Source organism: Narcine bancroftii, chromosome 1, assembly GCF_036971445.1.
Source record: "Narcine bancroftii isolate sNarBan1 chromosome 1, sNarBan1.hap1, whole genome shotgun sequence".
Classification (NCBI taxonomy): Eukaryota; Metazoa; Chordata; class Chondrichthyes; order Torpediniformes; family Narcinidae; genus Narcine; species Narcine bancroftii.
Window position 1 is genome coordinate 189,023,477 of NC_091469.1, and position 23,304 is coordinate 189,046,780.

Here is a 23,304-nt window from a genome sequence, read left to right on the forward strand (position 1 = left end):
GCAGATATAACCTTATGCGGGTCATATCTGGACCTTGTAGAGATCTAGATCCCGAATCTTAAATGCCCCTCATCTCGCCCTCAGCTGGTTGCGAATCCTCTGATTCATCCAAGGCTCATTGGGGAACTCCCGGTACATTTGCATGGGCACACACTCATCCACGCAGGATTTGATGAAGTTGGTGACACCTGTAACACTGAGGATGAGTCCTCGAATTTGGTCCGGTCCACTAATACAAAGAAATCCTACAGGCCTCTTCCATCTTCACCACTGGTTCTTTAGTTCTAAGACTCTGTTTGTATGCTGGTCACATCTCTCAGATGCCCTTTGTCTATTAAAAAAAAACACAACTCTCCTTCACTGTTCATGATCAATCTTATTATTGGCTCTAAAATCAAGGGATCTTGGGTTGAAAAGGCTTTGGCAGACCTGGTCTGGCATCAGTCACCAGACTTGGCTGAGCTATACTTAGCACTTGCTTTCCATGACTAACATGGCTAATTATTCCAAGATCATCAGGAAATTTAAAGAAAATCGCTAGTTTCTCCTTCATCTGCTGACTTTGAACCATTCTTTCATACTTCGTTCACCACTTCCAATAGCAAGGAGTGAATGGCACAAGGACAAGCTTCTTTTCCTCTGCCATCAATTTCAGAATGGACAATGAATACAGTCACCATCTTACTTTCTTATTTTTGCCCTATTTTTTAATGTAATTTGTTATGTAATGTTGCCGTAAAACATTGAATTTCGTGGCACGTTCCTGACAAATTCTGATTCAGAGGTTTCTTTGTTTCTATGTGGAAGACTGACCTGTCACTGTCCCCGCATTCCATTGTTCACAAGGTCTAAGCCTCTTGCTGGCCCAGTCCAAATAAAAAAAAAATCAAATTTTTTTCACAAGATTGCATCCCTTCTCCTGATATGCTCTACATTTCCCTTGGACCATCAATGTTCATTCTTTAATGTAGCATTAGCTGATGTTTTTAATGCATTCCTCTCCTCAATATTGTTTTACCTGTTTTCACCGTTCTTTCCTCCAAAAAAATTAAACAAATCGTCGGTCCTTGCAAATTACCAGCCAATTTTAAACCTCTTCTACCCAAATAACCTTTTTTTGCACTGTTCCATCTCAAATTAATGTTTATTTTTCCCTCAATCTTATGTTTAAATTCCCCTGTAAAGTATTGGAAAAGTGTAACAGTCTTCAAAGTCACACATGATTTTCCTTGCAACCTCCACATGGGAAGCTTAATTCCTATTTATTGTTAATCTGCAATCTGCAGAACCACATTCTCCACCATTTCTTTTCACCAACGGTTCTGGCTTGATACCATTTCTCTTTCTCTCTCACGATTCCAGCATCTATAGCACTTGTGTTTCCCAAGGCACAGTCCCAAGGAAATCAAATCAGATTAGTGTAAATAGGCAAAAGGGTCAAAAAGAATGTATTGGGCTGAAGGGCCTGTCTCCATGCTATACGACTCTGCGATTCCAATGGCTTTGTATGTACTAACTCATCCAACTAATTGCCCTCACGGGCTGCCATCGAGCTTCGTAAATCAAGCTGAGCCAGGTCTCTCTGCTGCTTTCCGAACCCATACCAAATCCTATTACTCATCAAATTGAATTGCTTATTGCCACGGTACGGAGATACGGTGAATGCCACAAGTTGCCATGCTCCAGCACCATTTTGGATCCACAAAAAATGTTCATGAAAAACTGTAACAAATTAGTCGTGACAACAGTGATACAAGTTTATCATGAATATGAAGGGATTTGAAAGATATTTAGTATGTGCTAGTTTAATTTGAGCATCATATTGAGCATAGATTCATGGGTCAAAGGGCCAGCTCCTGGGCTGTAATGCTCATTATCAAATAATACCCAGACCATCAGCTGCAATGGTTTCCCTTCTGTAAGGTAAAAACATCATGAGATGGGACTGGAGAAGGAGTCACCCAGTACTAAGGAGTAACAGAACGCAGATGTGACCTTGTCCACTCAAGATAAGCTTTGCACTAACAAGAATGATGTGCAGCAGACTAACAGAGAAGGATAGCAACAGTTTATTCATTGGACAATGTAATGGTATGATAATTTACTAAGTACGTATCCTGAGGTATAAAAAAAACACCTTGCTGATAACGGCAGAATGCGCCTTCTCCAACTAACACTGTTAGTTGCAAGTGTTACAATCCGGTAATAAAGAACAAAGAACCTTGATTTCGACTCAGTCTGGTGTCTGACTCACTCATTCATGAACAAAGCAGACCTAACACTTCTCACTTACACCTTATTACATCTGAAATTCCCCCCAAGGCACGATCTTTTCCATCCTGCTCTATCGCATCCATGTACAACTCTCATTAAAACAATACAAAGATAGACATTAAAGCTGTTCAGTTATGTGTCCAACATAATTTAACTACCAGATTTGTCACAGAGCTAATCTGACGTCCTATCATCAAGGGATGTGAAGTTCACCCAGATCTAATTTTATAGTAGCCCTGTGAAGTACGTTAAGATAGTTTGTTACACTAATGGCATTGCATAAATACGTGGTAACGCAATTACTAATTAAATTTCTTTTCTTTCTTTGGCTTGGCTTCGCGGACGAAGATTTATGGAGGGGGTAAAAAGTCCACGTCAGCTGCAGGCTCGTTTGTGGCTGACAAGTCCGATGCGGGACAGGCAGACACGGTTGCAGCGGTTGCAGGGGAAAATTGGTTGGTTGGGGTTGGGTGTTGGGTTTTTCCTCCTTTGCCTTTTGTCAGTACATTACTGTTAAAAACACAAAGAAATTGGACAATGACATAATTGTTGAGAACAGCTTTGTTTCATCTGAAAGGAAAACAGTACAAAAACTTGGTCTCTGGAGTAGTTCTTTGTACAACCCAATTGCAAAAAAACTCAGCCAGGAGTGCACTGTACCCAACTGCTGCATGCGATGTGTGCGCACAACCCCCTGTGCATGCTGTAAACGAAGCACGACAGCCACAAAAAAATCCCTCAAGCAGGAAGGACTGCATGTTGAACCCCAGAGATTTCATCATCAGGACACTGCACAGCAGATTCAGCAATTGCTTAAAGTAGTAATTACGAGTCTGTTCGACAACATTTTCTCCTTGAAATGAGGAGGCAAGGAACAGAACAGTGTTCATAGCACAGAACTAAGCCTCAAGGCTTATAGCCTCTAGAAATAAACACAAATGTATCCACAGGGATTATGATGCACGAAATATTACTATGACGTCTAACCAAAACAATTCAAAGCAAATCCTAGGTGTCCCAAGTTCAATGACAAAAACAAATTCCTGTTCACTTTGATAAAGAAATGCACTGCAGGTCACCTTTAAAGAAACATCGACTTAACTGTTAAAGAACCAACGGCTATTAGGAATACCTCACTCCCACTTCAGGCAGGACATGTGAGCACTGCGTCATTCATTATATTTCCACATTTTCTCCTCATGGTTACAGACAACCCAATGACACCATTTGAATTAAGCTCGGCAGTTTTCCCTCTACCTATAATGGATCTGAAGCAACGTGAACATGAGAGAGGATAAACTGTTCAATGTCAAACTAAAATGGGATATGGATCACAGCTTAAAAACTCCATATACATATAACTACAGGGGCATTTTGATGCTGGATGTGGGAAATGAAACGCAGTACAATGTTACAGACACACGGAAGAACACAAACAAAAAGAAATAAATTTCCATTAAACTAACCACAAAATCAAGATAGAACTATGCATGGGTTTAGAAGATAAAAATACATACATAGTCTCTGCCAAACTTAATCTATTCTCTGTTTATGTCACTCTTGGTAAGAAAGCAAATCAACTCAACTGAGCTAATATATTTACAACAGCCAGGAACATGTGCTTTGCTCTGGACCATTCGACTTTGATTATGTACTAAACAGTTCCTGTACAGCTCCAGCGCTGACCTCAGAATATTTCTTCATAAAGAGTTGCCCAATCAATTCCTCATTACTCTATTCTCTTCTGCCTGACTATACAATGGATTAATTGTCCATTAGCTTCTGCTAGTGATAAAAAGGTTGCTATGGTAACCTATGTGGGTATTAACAGCTTCTTTTCATGAAATATAATGCATGTGCTTGTTCCAGTCCAATTTCTCTCTCTCTCTCTCTCTCTCTCTCTCTCTCTCTCTCCGGTCACAGAATCATCTGATCAACTGAGTCAATGGCAAACACAAGTAGCCACTTATATTTATCCCATTTTATTCTCCCCAAATGACCATCAACCTGCTCCCCTTCCTCAGGTTCGATCATTCATCTGCACATTAAGAGCCAATTAATATCTTTATAATCTTAAACCTACATATTGAAGATGGATGAGGTTTGGAATAGAAATAGTGTTAGAAATGTTCAGCAGGACAGACATCATCTATGGAAAGAAAAACAGATAACATTTCAGGTCAATTAATTCAGACATTGGGCAGAATTGTCTAATTCAGCATCTGCTCCCCACCCACTCAGTTGTTATCATTGCAAGAGCCACAGCTTGGCAATTCAGCTCAACTTCCAATTGAGTTAAACACATCAGCTCTGCTAAATTCTGCATAGCCTGTACATGCACAAGAGCTCTTGTGCAGTCATGTTAATGACCCTCACGTTGCGGGCAATAATTCCTCCAAAATTATGAAACCCACTCCTATTCATTTTATGAATACCCTCACCTCCTCCTCCCCCCCACCCCGGAAAAAAGCACAGAATTCTCATTTCACTCCACTGGCCTCCACATCCAAACTAACAATCTTACCTCATTTTTACCAACTCCAAGGAGATCCAATCACCTTCACTTCTACCTCTTCACTTCCCTTCCTGCCTTTTCCTTGACTCCCTTCTCAATTCATCCTTCCCTGCCAACTTCTCAGTCACCCCTGCTGATGCTGGAGGAGCTGCATGTGAATCTTTGCCTCACCTGGAAGGGATGTTTCAGTCCAGGATGATGGTGAGGGAGGAGGTACATGAGCAAGTGTTTTACTTCCTGTCTTGAAGGATTTTGGCTCAAACTGTTGAAATTATTTTTCTCCCACTGATGCTGCTCCACCCACTGAGTTGCTCCAGCACATTTTTGGTTGCTAAAGATTTCAACTACCCTTTGAGCAAGCATTTCAATCATGGAGTTACCCTGTACTTTGTGGAAAGATCCTATTGGTATCTGGAGCAAAATAAAAAAATAATGTGCTAGAGGAACCCAGTGGAATGCACATCATTTGGGGAGGGCGGAGGGAATTGTTGCTGTTTCAGGTCAAAACTCTGTGGAGAGGGGAGATAGCCAGTATATAAGCAGGAGAGGGGCAAGTTGGGCATAGATAAACCAGGGAGGGTAAAATGATTGAGTGGAGGTGGATGAAACCAAGAAGGAGAGGGGTTTGCAAATAGGTGGAGGGAGTGTGTTAAGAATACAAAAATGATGAGGGGGAGAGAAGGTCTGAAAGTGGATCAAAAGAGGAGAGAGGAACACAGGAGGCGAGATTTCTCTGAAATTCAAAAATTCAATGTTCATTCCACTGGGCTGTTGACCAGCCAGGCTGAATGAGAGGTGGTGTTTGTCTAGTTTTGGGCTCCTTATTTAAGAAAGGATGTGCTAACATTAGAGAGTTCAAAGGCAGTTTATTGGGATGATTCCAGGAATGAAAGGGTTATCATAAGAAGGAGCATTTAGCCCCTTTCACACTTGCAAGAGATCCCAGGAATTAACAGCCAATCAGCCTTTAAAGTGACTAGTGTGAAAGCAAAATCAGCTCAATGCTGGCGTTAGCTAACGTCATCTCACACCAGAGACTTACGCCCTCAACCCCTAGTACAATCTTGCAGATGCCAGTGTTGCAATCAGGCAAGTGTAGAACAGGTAATTGGCATTGTGGGTTTGAAATGACCTAAGTTTTTGTGAGTACAGGAACATGAAGGAAGATTAAAATGACATTGCCATTGGAAAGTCACAGCGGGGATTGGGGGAAAGGGAAGAGAGAGAGAGAGAGAGAGAGAGAGAGAGAGAGAGAGAGAGAGAGAGAGAGAGAGAGAGAAAATAAATAGCAATAGCACATAATTTATGCAGTGTGCAAAAGTTGATAGTTTTTTCCCCAGTCTTTATAAATTGTGCGCTAAGAGCGCTACCAACTTTCCCACACTGTTTAAAAATTATCCACCATTGCTATTTGTTGCTAGCACTTTCCTTATAAAGGTTATAAAGGTTATAAAGGTTTATATAGGTCAGCACAACAACAGGGGCTGAAGGGCTCATACTGTACTGTACATAAAGCTTAATTATGGAGGAGTCACGTGATGGAGTAGTGGCCAGTCAGGGAATTCCAGCCCTCTCCGAAAAAGTTGAAAAAAAAACGCACAAAACACAAAGGTAAAAGAGTAAAAATTAAAACAAAGTAAAAATAAAGGTTAGAAGAAAATGGCAGCGAAGAGAGAAAAGTCGAAAACAACGGGAAGAAGAGAAGATGAAAGAACGTCGGAAGAAGAAGGTGAAGGCCTTACCTGTCCGAGGAGGCCCGCCACGGAGAGAGAAGCCCGCTCCCTAAGGTCAGTGGAAGTCCCGAGCTCGGGACTACAAAAATGGCTCACGGAGCCGAGTAAAAGTGCGCAACCGCGGATGCGCGAGGAGTCGCATGAAAAAAAACACACTGACGGGAGGGGGGAACAGCTGCGGAGTCAATCTCCACACCTGAGAATGACAGCTGCAACACAGCAACAGGTGCAGAACATAGAAAATAACGACAACAAGAAAGAGGAGAGCAAAAAGAAATCAAGGAAACAACAGATGGCCAACCCAGAGGAAGAAGAAGAAGAACATAGAGAAATGGAAGAAGAAGAGAAAGGAAGGCCAAGGGATATATCTTTTTTTAAAGAATATATGGAATCAGTGAAAGAATGGCAATTACAAGAATTTAATGAGATAAAAAGAAGAATTAAGAGTGCAGAAGAAAAAATGAATAAAATAGAAATGGTCATATCAGAGAGGAAAAAGAGTGGATAATGTGGAAGAACAAGAAATAATCATAGAAATGGAAGTAGAGGACTTAAAAGAGAAATTAGAAGAATCTAATAAAAAAGTTAAAGAGGCACATGAGCTGTTAGCTCAGAAGATAGATATAATAGAAAACTATAATAGAAGAAATAATATAAAGATAGTGGGCCTTAAGGAAGATGAAGAAGGCAAGAATATGAGAGAATTTATAAAAGATTGGATCCCCAGGGTCCTAGGAAGACCAGAATTACAGGAAGAAATGGAAATAGAGAGGGCACATAGAACATTAGCCCAGAAACCACAACTGCAGCAAAAACCAAGATCCATTTTAGTAAAATTCTTAAGATATACAACAAGAGAAAATATATATTGGAGAAAGCAATGAAGAAAATAAGAGAAGACAAAATGCCACTGGAATACAAAGGTCAAAAAATTTTTTTCTATCCAGATATAAGTTTTGAACTCCTGAAGAAGAGGAAGGAGTTCAATACAGCAAAAACAATCTTATGGAAAAAAGGATATAAATTTATGTTAAAGTACCCAGCGGTACTTAAAATAGTAATTCCAGGGCAACAAAACAGACTATTCTCGGATCCAGAGGAAGCACGAAAATTTGCAGAACAACTACAAAACAAGCAGAGAGATGAAGACATGTAATGAGAGTAAAAATGACCACGAACTATATGTATGTGCATATATATATATATATATATATATATATATATGTGGATGTGTATGTATATATGTGTATACATGAGTGTATCCACATTTAGAGGAAAATATATAGAGTATAGATATGAATTAATAAGGGATGAAAGGGAATAGTGGGAATAAGGAGGGAATTAAAAGAGTGACCTTTGTTATATATGAAAATTGAAATCTTTTCCGGTGGGGGGCTGGGTGGGGAGGAGTTACGGTCACTGCAAAATCAGTTGATGCTTGCGAGTGAATTCGCAAATCCAAATGGAGAGGGGAGATGTGGTTGCCCGACAAGGGATAAAGGGCAACTCAGGAGGGGGAGGGGAGAATGGGGTTAAAGAAGTTTTAAATAGGAGAATAAGGAAAATGTTTGATGTTTTAGAAATGTTGTCTTATAAAGTGTTCAAAACAAGAAAGCAGAAATGGATAAGAAGGAAAGGTGATGTTGAGGAAACGGAAAGGGAAGATAAACAAAGTATGAAATGGCTACGTTGAACTATATGACTTTAAATATTAACGGAATACATAACCAAATCAAAAGGAAGAAACTGCTAAATTTACTGAAAAAAGAAAAAATTGATATAGCATTTGTGCAAGAAACACATTTAACTGAATTGGAGCACAAGAAATTAAAGAGAGATTGGGTAGGACATGTAACAGCACCGTCGTATAATTCAAAAGCAAAGGAGTAGCTATATTAATCAGTAAAAATGTACCAATTAAAATAGAAGAGGAAATAAAAGATCCAGCAAGGAGATATGTAATGATAAAATGTCAGATATATTCGGAATTTTGGAATCTACTCAATGTATATTCACCTAACGAAGAAGATCAAAAGATTATGCAAGATATTTTTTTGAAGATAGCAGATACGCAAGGGAACATATTAATAGGAGGGAATTTCAACCTTAATTTGGATTCAAATGTGGATAAAACTGGGAAAAAAATTAACAGAAAGAACAAAGTAACCAAATTTATAACTAAATAGATGCAAGAAATGCAACTTTTGGATATATGGAGGAAACAACACCCAAAGGAAAAGGAATATTCATATTATTCGGGTAGACATAAAACATACTCAAGAATAGACCTATTTCTGTTATCAGCTCGTATGCAAGACAGAGTAAGAAAAACAGAATATAAAGCTAGAATATTATCGGACCATTCACCCTTGATATTGACAATAGAGTTAGAGGACATCCCTCCAAGAATGTATAGATTGAGATTAAATTCCATGCTACTTAAAAGGCAGGATTTTAGAGAATTAATTGAAAGACAAATTAAAATGTACTTTGAAATAAATACGGAATCAGTGAAAGATAAGTTTATACTATGGGATGCAATGAAAGCGTTCATTAGAGGGCAAATAATAAGTTATGTAACCAAGATGAAGAAGGACTACAATCAGAAAACAGAGCAGTTGGAAAGGGAAATAGTAAATATAGAAAAAGAATTAGCAATGAAGGAAGATACAACTAAAAGAAGAGAATTGGCAGATAAAAAAATAAAATATGAAACACTACAAACATATAAGGTGGAGAAGAACATAATGAAGACAAAACAGAAATATTATGAACTAGGGGAAAAAACGCACAAAATTCTAGCATGGTAGCTTAAGACAGAACAAGCTAAGAAAATGGTATTGGCATCAAGGAAAAAAGACAATCAAATCACATATAATCCAACGGAGATTAATGAAAACTTTAGAGAATTCTATGAACAATTATACCAAACTGAAAACGAAGGGAAAGAAGGGAAAATAGATGAATTTTTAACTAAAACTGAACTACCAAAATTACAAATAGAGGAACAAAATAAATTAACAGAACCATTTGAAATAGTAGAAATACAAGAGATAATAAAAAAACTACCAAATAATAAAACACCAGGAGAGGATGGATTCCCAATAGAATTCTATAGAACATTTAAAGATTTATTAATTCCTCCTCTCCTGGAAGTAATCAACCAGATTGACAAAACACAAAGCTTACCAGATTCATGTAAAACAGCAATAATTACAGTAATACCTAAGCAAGGGAAAGATCCACTCGCACCTGCGTCATATAGACCAATATCATTACTTAACACAGATTATAAGATAATAGCTAAACTATTAGCAAATAGATTAGCAGATTATGTACCTAAAATGGTAAATCTAGACCAAACTGGAATAATTAAAAAAGGACAGACAACAGACAATATTTGTAAATTTATTAACTTAATTCATGCAGTAGAAGGGAGAAAAGCACCAACAGTAGCAGTTGCTTTAGACGCAGAGAAGGCCTTTGACAGAGTAGAATGGAATTATTTATTCAAAGTATTAATAAAAATTCAGTTTACCAAAGAAGTATATTAATTGGATTAAAGCATTATATAAGGGGCCATTGGCGAAAGTGACAGTAAATGGATATATATCAAAGCAATTTAATTTAAGCAGATCAACAAGGCAGGGATGCCCACTATCACCCTTATTGTTCGCGTTAGCTATAGAACCACTAGCAGAATTGATAAGAACAGAAAATAAAATAAAAGGGATAAAAATAAAAGACAAGGAATATAAAATCAGTTTATTTGCAGATGATGTTATAGTATACTTAACAGAACCAGAACTATCAATAAAAGAATTATATAAGAAATTGAAGGAATATGGAGAAGTGTCGGGTTACAAGATTAACGCAAATAAAAGTGAAGCAATGCCAATTAATAATGCGGATTTCTCAACATTTAAGAAGGAATCACCATTCAGATGGCAAATGCAAGCAATAAGATACCTAGGTATACAAATAAACAAAATTCTCGGCCATCTATATAAACTCAATTATTATCCACTAATGAAAAAATTACAGGGCGATTTAGAGCATTGGAAAGATTTACCACTAACACTAATAGGAAGGATAAACTGTATTAAAATGAACATTTTCCCAAGGATACTATACCTATTTCAGGCATTGCCAATACACTTGACAGAGAAATTCTTCAAGGAGTTAAAGAAAATAATAAGGAAATTTTTATGGAAAGGGGGGAAACCGAGGATAGCACTAGATAAATTAACGGAATGGTATAAACAAGGAGGCTTACAACTGCCAAACTGTAAAAATTATTATAGGGCCGCACAATTAAGATATCTATCAGATTTTTAAAATAGGGGAAAAGATACCTGAACACATATATATAAATGGGATGAAAAATTGGTACAACGTAGGAGTTCTCCAGTATTACGTCATCTGCTCAATATTTGGAAGAAGATTCATGTAGAAAGGAATAAAACAAATTACCAATTACCAAAACTAATAATGATGCAAAATTAGTTACTCACTTTTACAATAGATAACCTTTCCTTGAGAGAATGGGAGAAAAAAGGGATCAAAAGAATAGAAAATTGTTTTTCAGGAAATAGATTATTATCCTTTGAACAAATGAAGGATAAATAAAATATAACTCACGATACAGTGTTGGCATATTACCAATTGAGATCCTACTTGAAGGACAAATTAGGAAGCAGTCTGAGGTTACCAGAGTGAAGTAACTTTGAATATGTGATTACAGATACAATGATAATCAAAAGATTTATAACAAATATGTATATTAAACTGCAAGAAAAGGAGAATGAGGAAACAAATGGTAAAACTAAACAAAAATGGGAACAAGATTTAAATATAAAGATAAAGAAGGAAACATGGGAGAAGTTATGCTCTGGAACGATGAGAAATACAATAAATACGAGTTTACGTATGATACAATATAACTGGATGCACAGGCTATACATTACACCTCAAAAGTTAAATAAATGGGACCCAACAGTATCTGACAGATGTTTTCGTTGTAAAAAAGAAATGGGAACAACAATTCATGCAATCTGGACATGAGAGAAAGTAGAAAAATTTTGGGAAGATCTAAACCAGATATTAAATAAAATTACAGAAAACAATATACCAAAAAACCTAGAGATCTTCCTCCTAAGTAACATAAAAAACAAAGAATTTGGACTTGATTTGGATGGTGCACAAAAAAGATTTGTTAAGATAGCTCTAGCTGTAGCAAAAAAATTTATTATGTCAACCTGGAAATTAGAAGATAACTTGAGAATACAACAATGGTATAGAAATGAATAAATGTATTCCATTAGAAAAAAACAACATATAATTTAAGAAATAATATTGAAATATTTGAACAAATATGGGAGCCATACATGAAACACAATAGAGAAAACCTACCGGGGACATCTACCACCTAAATTAACGAAAGGAGAAGGAAATGAAAAGAATTGACTCAGTGGAATTTCTTGTTTATTTTTATTGAATGACAACATTGTTTGACTGGTTTAATGTATCTTAGATTTTGTACTTTAAATGAATGGGGGGGAGGTAGGGAGGGTTGGACGGGAGGAGGGGGGGGAGAAAATGACACTGTATATATTTGAAAAGGAAAATGTATGTATCTTGGTCAATGTGGTTTATGGTGTGAAAAATAAAAATTTTTTTAAAAAAAGCTTAATTATGCTATAATTCAGTATGATTAATTTTGTTCAAATACAAGATGATAATACATTGATCAGGATTTAGGGCAAGTCCATCATCGCTCGATGCATTATGTCATCACTGGTAGAAGGTAGAACAGTCTGAAATCCCGGGGATGGCTCGTTGCAAGTGTGAAGGTGTTCATTGTCTCATTTAGAGTGGTCAAGAGTGAAAAGCCAAACCCCCATTCCTATCCCAGGACAATGAACAGCCAATTTAGTGGGATGCAAATGTAAAAGGGACTTTTCACACCTTTTGGCCTATATTCATTGGAATTTAGGAGAATGAGACAGGGGATCTCATTGAAACATTTTGAATATTGAAAGGCATAGACAGAGTAGATGTAGAAAGGTTGTTTCCTGTTGTGGGAACATCTAGGATAAGAGGGCACAATTTAAGGATTAAAAGGTGACCACTTAGAACAGAGATGCACTGGAATCTCTTCAGAGAGTGGTAAATCAATAGAATTTGTTGCCACAGGCAGTTGCAGAGGCTAGGATATTGGGTGTACAAGGCAGAGATTGATAGGTTCTTGATTAGCCAGGTCATGAAAGATTATGGGGAAGAAGGCCAGGCAGTGGGGCTGAGTGGGAAAATGGATCAGCTCATGATTGAATGACAGGGCAGACTTATGTCTTACCGTTAATATTTGGTCTCACTCTGGTACTGGAGAAGGCAGAGATCAGTGTAAGAATGGGAAGAAAAGTTGAAATGGCAAGTAACTGGGAGCTCAGGGTGGTCATTGTTGTCAAAGAGCTGGTGCTCTATGCTTGACCTCACCAATGTAGGGGAGGCCACATTGGGAAGCATGAATGCAGGTGAGAGAGTTCACTTAAAACGGTGATCAAGATATGTGACTATTTGTAGAATCAAGGGAATGGGTCGAGTTGGAAAATGAGGTACAAGATCAGCCAATGATGTTCCTGAATAGATGGTTAAAAACCAATCCTCTTATTCCTTATTTTCCTCATCATAGCTTTCAAACTTGTCTCCTTGATTTGACATTTGTCTGAACTCTTGACAATGAAGACTTGAAATAGTTTGAATTCCAAAGGCCAAAGGACTGTGTGCCAGCAACTGTCAGTAGAAATCTATTAACATGTCTTGAATAGGTCTCTTAATCTCTATCTCACTTTATTTTTTAAACTACTTTGCGAATAATGCTTGATACATTTGGAGCTGGTCTCCCACATTATGCAGTATTGCTCTTTTAGAGAACAGTTTCTCAGAGGCCTCTTGCAGTATGGGGCACAACATCTGTAGATCCTAAATTACTGGAAGATGAGCTGCCCTCTGATGTGAAAGCAAGAAGATTCCAGTCCCAGCAACTTGATGAAGGGCCAAGTTTGCTCACAAACCAAGGTTAATGACTCATTAGCCTTTTTTATACCGCAGCACCTGGGTAGCCCTCCTGGGACCCAGATGTGATTACTGGAGCAAAGGTGCTGGAAGCACCTTTTAAATTGCAGGGGGGAAAATCAACCGGCGATTTAAGGGTATCCTGTACCCACAATGATGCATCACGTACTCACTGGAAGTACCACCGGATGTTCGAACGCTGGGTGCCTGGTGATGCACACATGCAAGCGCTGACATCACTGGAATAAACAAGTCAGCCATTTTCATTTTCAAATCCCCTTTGACATGACTTAGGTAAGTTTAACTGCATTCCCTGACTACCTCTGAGGTAGGTCAGGGACCCAGTGATGTCCAATTGGTTTGACAGGTCAGACCCTTTCTAACTGCTGCATAACTAGGAAACTAACCAGGCAAATTACCCAGTTAACTCCATTTTACACGGCAGTTTGAAAGGGCCTAGCGAATGCAATGGAAGTTGCTAACTCACCTTCCAAATACATACAGTAAAGCTGTTGTACTATCCGAACCATTAATTGTTTTGCTCTCTTCAGATGCTGTTTGATGTGATTATTTTTTGCAATTTATATATCTGTAATATTTTATGTTTTATGAAAGGCATCAGTTTTTAAAAGAGTCAAGCTTGTCCACTCTACTAATGCTCAATGGTGAGAGACTCTGTAAGCAGGGAATGTTAGCTTTTGTTATGACTGTCCAACTCTGACACCATAATAGGGTAGCAGCTACTGATCTCATCACTATGGTAACCTTGCTCAGAACACAGACCAGACAAAAAAACTGTGAGTGCTGCAGAACAAAAGCTAAGTTCATTTGCTGCATTTGCACAATATAATCAAAGGAGCTGTTGATTCCCTTCAACTCAACTCTGGAGCTTTGTGCTTAATCAAATACACAAAGAATTAGATTACAATGGGCTTGTTAATCTCCACTCACTCACCAAAATGGTCTTCCAGGCATGAGTTCAGAAGGGCATTCATACATATTTATTTACTAGTTTAATAACTGCTAAAGAAAGACAGTATCATTTTGAAAGGAATTTGATTTATATCAGTAAAAATACTAGATGACTGGACAATCCTACTTCACAAAGCCTAATCAAAATTATGTCCTTTCCCAACAGTCAACTGTAGTTAGCACTTCATTTAAAATCAATCAATTCTGTAAATATGTCAAGATTATTCTCAGTTTGAGATGAAATATTCAAACTAGCCCACAAATGCTTTTCAGATTGAAAAAATCCATTAGGCAAATATTCATCTCTCAACCTACACCTGAAGCAGATTTGTAGGCTACTATTTTTACTCCATTAAATGTGGTGTGCAAGTATTTGAAAAATCACAATCACAGATGCATTAATGGACAAGAGTGGCTGCAACCATATCAACTTGCAACTCAGCCATTTGGGACTACACACACTGTCCCTAACTTACCATTGAATACAATAGCAAAGATAATTTCAAATCAGAGCCAGATGCAAAGATAGCCTGATAACTTAAAAATTATTCTCATGATTAAAACAATTAGAAGCCAAATGTTCTAACATTCATCTTTAAGTTGTACACATGCATTTCAAACTCCTTGTTCAATTATTATCGTTGTTACCTCCTTATATGGAAAGTACTTGCTTCTTGTTAAGAGATGTAAGCGAACATTCCGCCTTGATTACAACAATCTCACTGTGTTCCATGTAACAATAAGAGCAAGATGCCTGCTCAACAAAGCCCTATATCTACACCATCTTAGTCTGTTCTATTATGCGTTTTGTAAATAATCATGGTCATGAAATTTGGTGACAGAATGCATCAACTTTTTAATCACTGTAGTCCCTTTTAACGAACAGCACTTTTGCGCAAGACTTCGTGGCACAATTGAAACTAAATTTCTAACTGGAGTATTAATTGTCACCACTGAAGATGGGGCAATATTTAGGGTTTCAATTTGCTGAACTCTCCCAAAATGTTGATCAAAACTTTTAAGTTACTCCTCTTTACAACAGAATAACTTCACCAGGAACTTGCAACTAGTTGAGGACAGCAACATTATAGTATGCAATGTCTAGTGTGTGTGATTCGTTTATGGTTTTTAAACTACAGGAATGTAATGGCACAATCCAGGAATTTTGCCGCTAAAAAGCAGTCTAAAAAGGAATGCACCGTGATTTATCCTGCAGGACCCCTACAACTTTTTGGAAGAAGCCTGCAGTGTAAATCATACAGGAAAAATTCAATGATGGTCATCCACTCACCTGCACGTCCAGCCACTGGGATTGTTGCACTCAGGTACTTGTAGTCTAAAAAGGGGCCCAGTGTGAATGGCCACACGAGCAGTAATTATGTTAATTTTTTCTGTGATTTTCCCAACATTGCAGTCTAAAAAAACATAATTGAGGAATTTTACAAATCATCTCCACTCTGGCCAAAGCTCCCAACATTGTAGCACATTGAAGAAATATGGAAAGCATTACCTTTATTTTTTTTCTACTGAAGTGGCTACGGCATTTTTGTATGTTGTAAGAGATTTAGACATGTTCAAAAGCACTTTTGTTCTTGTGTATGATTCAATGAGAAAGATGCTGATAGGAGAAAATAAGGGAAGGAGCTGGGGAGCTAAAGGGAATCAGAGGTACAGAGCAAAGGAAGAAAATTGGGGAAGAGGATTACCAGAAATTGGAGGTCAAGATTGATGCCTCCTGGTTGGAGACTACAGAGATGGAATTCGAGGTTTTGTTCCTCCAAGTTATGTACTGTCCGGATGTGGGACGAAACCAGAGCAGCTGAGGGTGACCCACCTGATTACAGGGAGAACTTGCAACTCCAGACAGGCAATACTGAAGTTCCTGATCAAACCCAAGATATGGGAACCATGAAGAAAAAAATTCTGTTCCTTGTCACTATGCTGCTGAGATAAAAGATCAGCCATGATTTTACTGAATGTTGGAGCCAAGTCCTGCTGCTTAGTACGTTCTTGTATTCTTATGTTGTGAACATATTACTTTCTGGGTGAGAAGAGCCATGTAGCCCACAAGAAGGACTGTCTGCATGATTGCAACACCACTTTTCTTTTGCTCCATGGTAATTGGGAATGTTATCTATATCTTGTATTAATCTCTTTTTAATTCAATGTATACTATTGCAGTTTTTTTTTAAATGACATATCGGTTTGGCTGCAGCAAGAACAAACTTTGGTGCATATGCACATTGTACAATGCATATGACAATAAATTCATTTTCAGTATTACCATTACCAGTAGTTTGGATGTGCAGGGCCAATGTAATTGTTTTCTGGTTTTAGATTTAATAATAACTTGTTGGAAAAATTCTTCTGAATCATTCAATTAGAAAAAAAATCAAATTGTTGGCCACTACCAGTTGCCCCAATAATCACAGAGACAAAGACCGAGGGGAACGATAGGCTTTATTACACATAAGACTTGCTGGCCCGGGTCCAAGTGCTGGGAAGGAAGAGATGACTCGACCTTTATGGCCTGGGTCACAGGGAAGGAGTCCAGGGAGTAGTCTAGGAGAGGATGTCATCAGGAGGGTGGGCCAGCCCGTGCCTGTACTGGCCAGTACATACAATAAACCATATCATTACACAAATATTACAAACTACATTTCCAGACTAGTATTCTTTGTTTGTCTCCTACTTCAGAGTCCCTTCACCCTTCTCCTTAATGTTATGGACACATCTTCGTGTGGAAACGGATCATTATTATTTCCTCAATTAATTATGGTTGACAATAAATCACAAACAGCGTCACATAAATCAAGAGTAAAATCCAGTTCTTTCCAAGGCTGTGTGTGTGTACCTTCCAAAAATGGTGATTGGAAATCATACACGACAAACATCTGTTCATATCTTTCAAGGTTTTCACTGCAATTTGATACTAACTCTGATTCTATATGAAGCTTTCATCTTATCAAAGAATCTTTCACCTCCAACCTTCCCATCTAGATAAGCATTTTAAGTAACAATTCGCTTAAATGTAAAATTTTATATAAATCATCATTAAATATTTCAAAGATGGGGATAACATACCTTCTCCAATGATTGATTTTCTCCTTGGCTGCTTTCACCAATGTATTGGAAATGATAGCAAAATCTGAGGAGGTTTCCTTCAAATCTCACCACCATGCTCTACCACAATGGTTGTTTGAAAAAAAAACATACAAAATCTTTCAGTCATCTTGATCTCAAAATTTAGGGCCTCGTCCCTAAAACCTTGCCATCCTCATTTAAGAAGCCCTTCAAAACCCATACCTTAAATTAAGCTCTTTTGTGCTATTATATGCTTGAAAGATATTTTGTTTTGTTGTCTGTGTTACAGACTGCTAACTCCAATTCTATATCTTAAAGAATCCATAGACCTGAAAAAAATCTTACAAGGGCTCGAAGAAGTTTCACAGAGATTACAACAATAAATAAAGCATGGATGACTGTTTAAATTCATCCTTGAAGTAATCCACAAAAGGCACAAGTTATATTGCAGATATGAATCACGCAAGGCAACAGTCATGCAATTCAGCATTTGATTTTACTGCACATTTTTGTTTCATTGTTCATGGACTCTTGCAAAGTTTTAAGAGACTATTCAAAGCAAACCTAAAATTGAATTCATTAGAAATCAAAATTCTTTCCTGTGTTACATTATTGAGTAATTTTCCTTTCCTTTTATTGATGAGGGTTTCATTACAACTTGAAAGAAAATGAGTGAAAATAAGAAAAATCTTACTTAATAATAGTTTCCCACCATTCAATTGCATAGGCTTGTGCAGGATATTTAACCAATAACATAATGAAACAACGACAGCGACTGCAAGAAGAATGATGCTGTACTTATATTCAAGTTTTGGACTATATTACTCCCTTATGTTTTGTCCGAAGTATCAAGTGTATTGCGCAGTTCAAACTGTACAAGTCTGGAAATGTATTATTTCAAACAGAGCAAGAGTGTACACAAGAGCTAAAGGTGTGGTGATGAATATTAATATTTCTTATTCAATAAGCTTTAACAAAATAACAAGGTGAAGAAATAGAAAATAAATATGATGTCTGACAGACTTGCATATCAAATTAAACTACACCTAGGGTAGTGATGAAGTCTACTAGAAAACATTCTTGTAATTAAACTGCAATAAAAAGATGTCACGGCCATTGTATATTAATAAATATTTGGATTCAACTCGTGTCCAGTAAATAAGATATTAAGAAAACAGAACCAATTAATCTAATATCTCCTTCAGATGATTCCAGACTGTAATGCTTATTTCAATCAATGCAAAATTTGTAAGTTGTAAAAACTCAAATGTATAAAGCAAAAGACAAATGAATGAACAGTACAACACACAAGATTCAATGTTGAAGTATCCAATGAAAATAGATGCCAGATACACAATCATCTTACCTAGATAATACTGTCCTTGTTAATCTCTGATTCTCATTGCTAGGAAACAAAGCCATGAAGTCATTGACTTGCCTACCTTGTACCATATAAATGTTGCAGAGACAGGAATAAATCAGCTGAACCAGCTCCGGCTACACCCCCCCCAGCTGTTAGCACTCCTGTCTGCTGATACATTCGAGCTGTACAGTCACATACCGAGCAAGAAACACAGTGAAAATATATTATATATTAAAGCATCCCAGTGTTTCTGACATGATAACAAAAGCCCCCTTTGGAAGGTCAGTGCAAGGAAAGACTGACCATTCAACCTCCTGCTTCTGTTTCAAAGATCAATGATCATTCGATCTTTCCTCTCACAGAGAGCCTTTTGAATGCTGACTGTCCTGAAACCCAGCACAATTCATCTATTAGCTAGTTATCAATTTCAGTTGTTCAACATGTGCATTGTGCACAAAAAAAATGAGTAGAACATGACGAGAGGTAAAACATCTGCAAGTGTTCAACTGAAAACACAACATCACGTCAATGATGCTATACCAGGCCTACTCCAGGAATTTTTTAGCCTATCCATTTCACAGGAATGAAATGTCATTAAAGTTCCCATTCAAAGAACGTCGAAGTTATTGTCACAAAGAATAGCTGAGATGAATAGTATAGATACACTTGAGGGGAAGTTAAACAAATAAATATGGGAAAATAACAAGCAAGTCAAGATAAATCTAGTCAACTCAAGTTTATTGTCATCTGATTGCACAAATACAACCCAATGAAACAGCATTCTCCAGTACTCAGTGCAAAAAATATGCAGGCACACAACCAGACATAATACATATACAGACAAATAATGCATATGCAGGACAAGTATTATATCTAAAAGATAAATACATATGGTTTTGTACAAATTAGAGTCTCGGATGGTTAGTGTGAGCAGTTCCTTTGGTCGTTCAGCATTCTCACTGCCCGTGGGAAGAAGCTGTTCCTCAGCCTGGTGGTACTGGCTCTGTATCTCTTTCCCCAACAGGAGCATCTGAAAGATGCTATGTGCAGTGTGGAAGGGATCCTCAATGGTTTTGAATGCCCTCTTCAGACAATGGTCCCGGTAGATCATGTTGATGGCGGCGGGGGGGGGGGGGGGGGGGGGGGTGGTTGTGAGGGAGGGAGACTCCAGGAATCCTCTCTGCCACTCTTAAGGTCCAGTGGATTGACCTCCAATCCATTTCTCTAAACATCAGATCAACCAGAAATGGAGGATTGTACTCCATTCTGGATACAGTTCTTCAGGAAGGATACAAACACTTTGATGAGGGTGCAGAAGAGATTTACTAAAATCCTTCCAGATGCAAGGACTTTAACCATCTGGATAGATTGGAACAAAAGATATATAATATATTTTCAATGATTAGAGTCCTGACTACATATATGGAGAGAAGCCGTTCAAATTGGTGGAAGGCTCAAAGATCAGGAAAACAAGGGTGACTGGCAAAATAATCTCACATGAAGAAATTTTTTGATGGAAAGCATCATCAGGGATGCAGTTTAGGAAGATTCAATTGAAGTGTTCAAAAAGGTAACAGAATAGAGTACAGGAATGGTCCGTCCAACCAATCTCCACCGGCTACGCCAATCTAAATGAACCCCATCTGCATGCATATGGCCTAGATCCCTCTATTCCCTGCCTGTTCATACCTCTTAAGTATTGTTATCATATCTACTTCTACCACCTTCACTGGCAGTGAACACCAGGCACCTACTACACTCTCAGAAAAAACGACCCACAAGTTTTCTTTTGACTTTCTGTAAAGTAACCAAAACTGCGCAAAAAAATTACAAACATGGCCTTACTATAGTTTTATACAGCTCCAACACAACTTCCCGACCTTGATACACAATACCCCAAATGATGATGGCAATTGTAGGGGTTAAAATGTGTTTCATCCTTACCACTTGTCAATTTCTGGTTTGTCATTTAATATATTTTTATGGTATCTCTTAGCAACATCTTTCCTCCAGAGTCATAAGATTTTAGTTTATTTTGTGCTACGGAATGGATAGTAAAAATTTCTTCTGACATTTTCTATTGGCCATTTAACAACTTATATTAATGTTAACAATATTTAATATCGTTTAATAAACTTTGGAAAAGTTTAATACGAATTTGTTTGAACAAGCCATAGACAACATTCTCTTCGCATCCAAGTGACTATACAGATGGACCCCTACTTAGAATGTCTCGACATATGATATTTCAAAGTTACAATGTTTCTGTTCTCACGTTTTATGTCAAAATATGGTGTTTTTTTTCCACCAAGTCTCGCGTATTTTCGTCTGATTTCAATTTATGATAATTTCAACCTTCAATGTGAGACCCAGATCTGAACCCCATTATAAGTCAGGGTCTACCTGTGTGGAATGGAAAGTAGTTGCTGCAAATAAGTCTATAGAAAGTTAGAAATTGGATTTGGAATTTGAAGTGAATCAACTGGGGTCTGTTTAGAGCATTTTGAACTCATGAAAGCATGATTGTCAACAGCAGCATCAAGGCCATCAGAAGCGGCAAGCGTTACTTACGGATTCCTTCTGTGTTTTTGTTGCAAGTTTGGAACACAGTTTGGAGTTACTGCCACTTGACCTTTGAGGACTATTTTTGGTTTTGGAGTTATTGTTCTGCAAGCTTGGTGACTGAGCATGGAGGTTGATAGATGGATAAGAGTGAAATGGCAGCCACCGCTGAAACTGTTGCCTCTGAGGAGCGACGTATCAAGGAGATGAAGGTCACGGAACTTTGAGAAGAATTGTATTGGCGGCACTTACTTAGATACAAGTGGAGCCAAAGCTGTTCTCTTTACAGACTGAGAGAGGCAAGAGAAGAATAGAAGGTTTTGGCTTCTGGGAATACAAACCCCCACAGAATTACAGCAAAAAACATCAACTGGATTGAAGATCAGCCACTTGGAAAAGTGTGAAGCTATGTCACAAGATGTGAAGGATGGGCAATACAAACTGGTGACAAAGTCAGATACTAAGGCAACATCTGACATACCAGATGAAGTACGACAAGAAGATAGTGCGTCAAATGATGAAAGCAGAAGAATCAAAGGAAGTTCTTCTAGATCAAGCTCCAGAGTTTCTTGTACTTCAAGCACTGCATCTTCATGCATGGTTCAGGCTGAAGTTGCTGCTCTTGTTGCAGAACAAGAATTGTTTCAAAATAAATTTGCCTTAGACAGGAGCAGCTAAGGAGGAAAAGAAAGGAAATGGAGTTGGAAAAAAAACCTTGCTGTTGTTAAGGCTAAAATTAAGATTCTAACAAACTTGGAGAGATCTGATGTTTGAAGCAATTTATGTAAATCATCTAATGATATGGAGTCACGTTTTGAGGAAGGACGACAAAAAAATAAAATGTTTACTACTAAGGCAGAACAAACCAAGTTAAGGCAGGGTGATGCCAATCCTCAAATCCCAGCAATAACCACAATGGACAGTGATGTGAGCCAAATACAATATCTCGCTACAGATTACTTGACGATCAAGTCAGGTATCAGAAATCCGGGTGAACAAAGTAACATGCGCTCAGGCACGAAAAAGCAAGATGAAATGGCTGCATCGTTAATCCAGTTACAATTCTCTGCCCTAGAGGGAGATAATAATGACCCACTTCAATTCCAAGCATTCATGAGAAACTTTGAATGCAGTATTGAAAGTAAGAGCCAAAACCCAGAGGAATGTCTATATTACTTGGAACAGTTCACAAGTGGACAACCACAACAACTTGTAAGGAGTTGTCATTATATGTCCCCGAATGAAGGATTCAAAAAAGGTTAAGTCTTTACTGAAGAAGCATTTTGGTAACAAGCATAAAACTGCTACAGCTTATATACAGAGGGCTCTTTTATTTTCGTCAATAAAACCTGATGACATGGAAGTTCTACAAGCTTACGCCCTCTTTCTAAGAGGATGTTGCATTGCCATGGCCAAAATCGACCATCTACAAGAGCTTGACATGTCTACTAATATGTAAATCATTTTAAATAAATTATCCGAGTGGATGAGAGAACTATGAAGAACTTCAGTTGTTGAATACCAGAAAAAATACGATCAAAGAGCTGCTTTTAAGGATTTAATGGATTTAATTGAAGGGCAAGTGGACATTGTCACAGATCGAGTGTATGAAAATATCAAAGACAGTGAGCAATGATCTGGAGAGATCCAAATCACACCCTCATCCAAAATTGAAAAAATGTTTATTTGTAACTACTGTTACAGTTGCAGATAAGAAAAATGATAAA

General features: G+C 37.7%; 1 protein-coding gene and 1 long non-coding RNA gene across 5 annotated transcripts in view; one reads left to right on the forward strand and one right to left on the reverse strand.

Annotated features, from left to right (window-relative positions):
* gpsm1b (G protein signaling modulator 1b) overlaps positions 1 to 23,304 on the reverse strand; it is a 248,192-nt gene that overhangs the window by 174,075 nt on the left and 50,813 nt on the right. Inside the window, exon 1 of one of the 4 annotated variants that reach the window (XM_069885306.1) lies at positions 14,084 to 14,187. The exons of 2 other annotated variants lie outside the window; for them this stretch is intronic. Coding sequence is in view for 1 of the 2 variants with exons in the window: in XM_069885296.1 (XP_069741397.1) it covers positions 3,792 to 3,793 (2 nt within the window). In the remaining variant the exon portion in view is untranslated. Of the gene's footprint in view, positions 1 to 3,791; positions 3,868 to 14,083; positions 14,188 to 23,304 lie in introns of those variants that run through there. One more of the 4 variants, XM_069885296.1, reaches the window with a different exon arrangement.
* Positions 13,726 to 23,304, forward strand: part of LOC138736216 (uncharacterized) — a 55,492-nt gene continuing 45,913 nt past the window's right edge. The window contains exon 1 of the long non-coding RNA XR_011340163.1: positions 13,726 to 13,890. This is a non-coding gene — a long non-coding RNA (uncharacterized lncRNA). The remainder of the gene's footprint in view (positions 13,891 to 23,304) is intronic.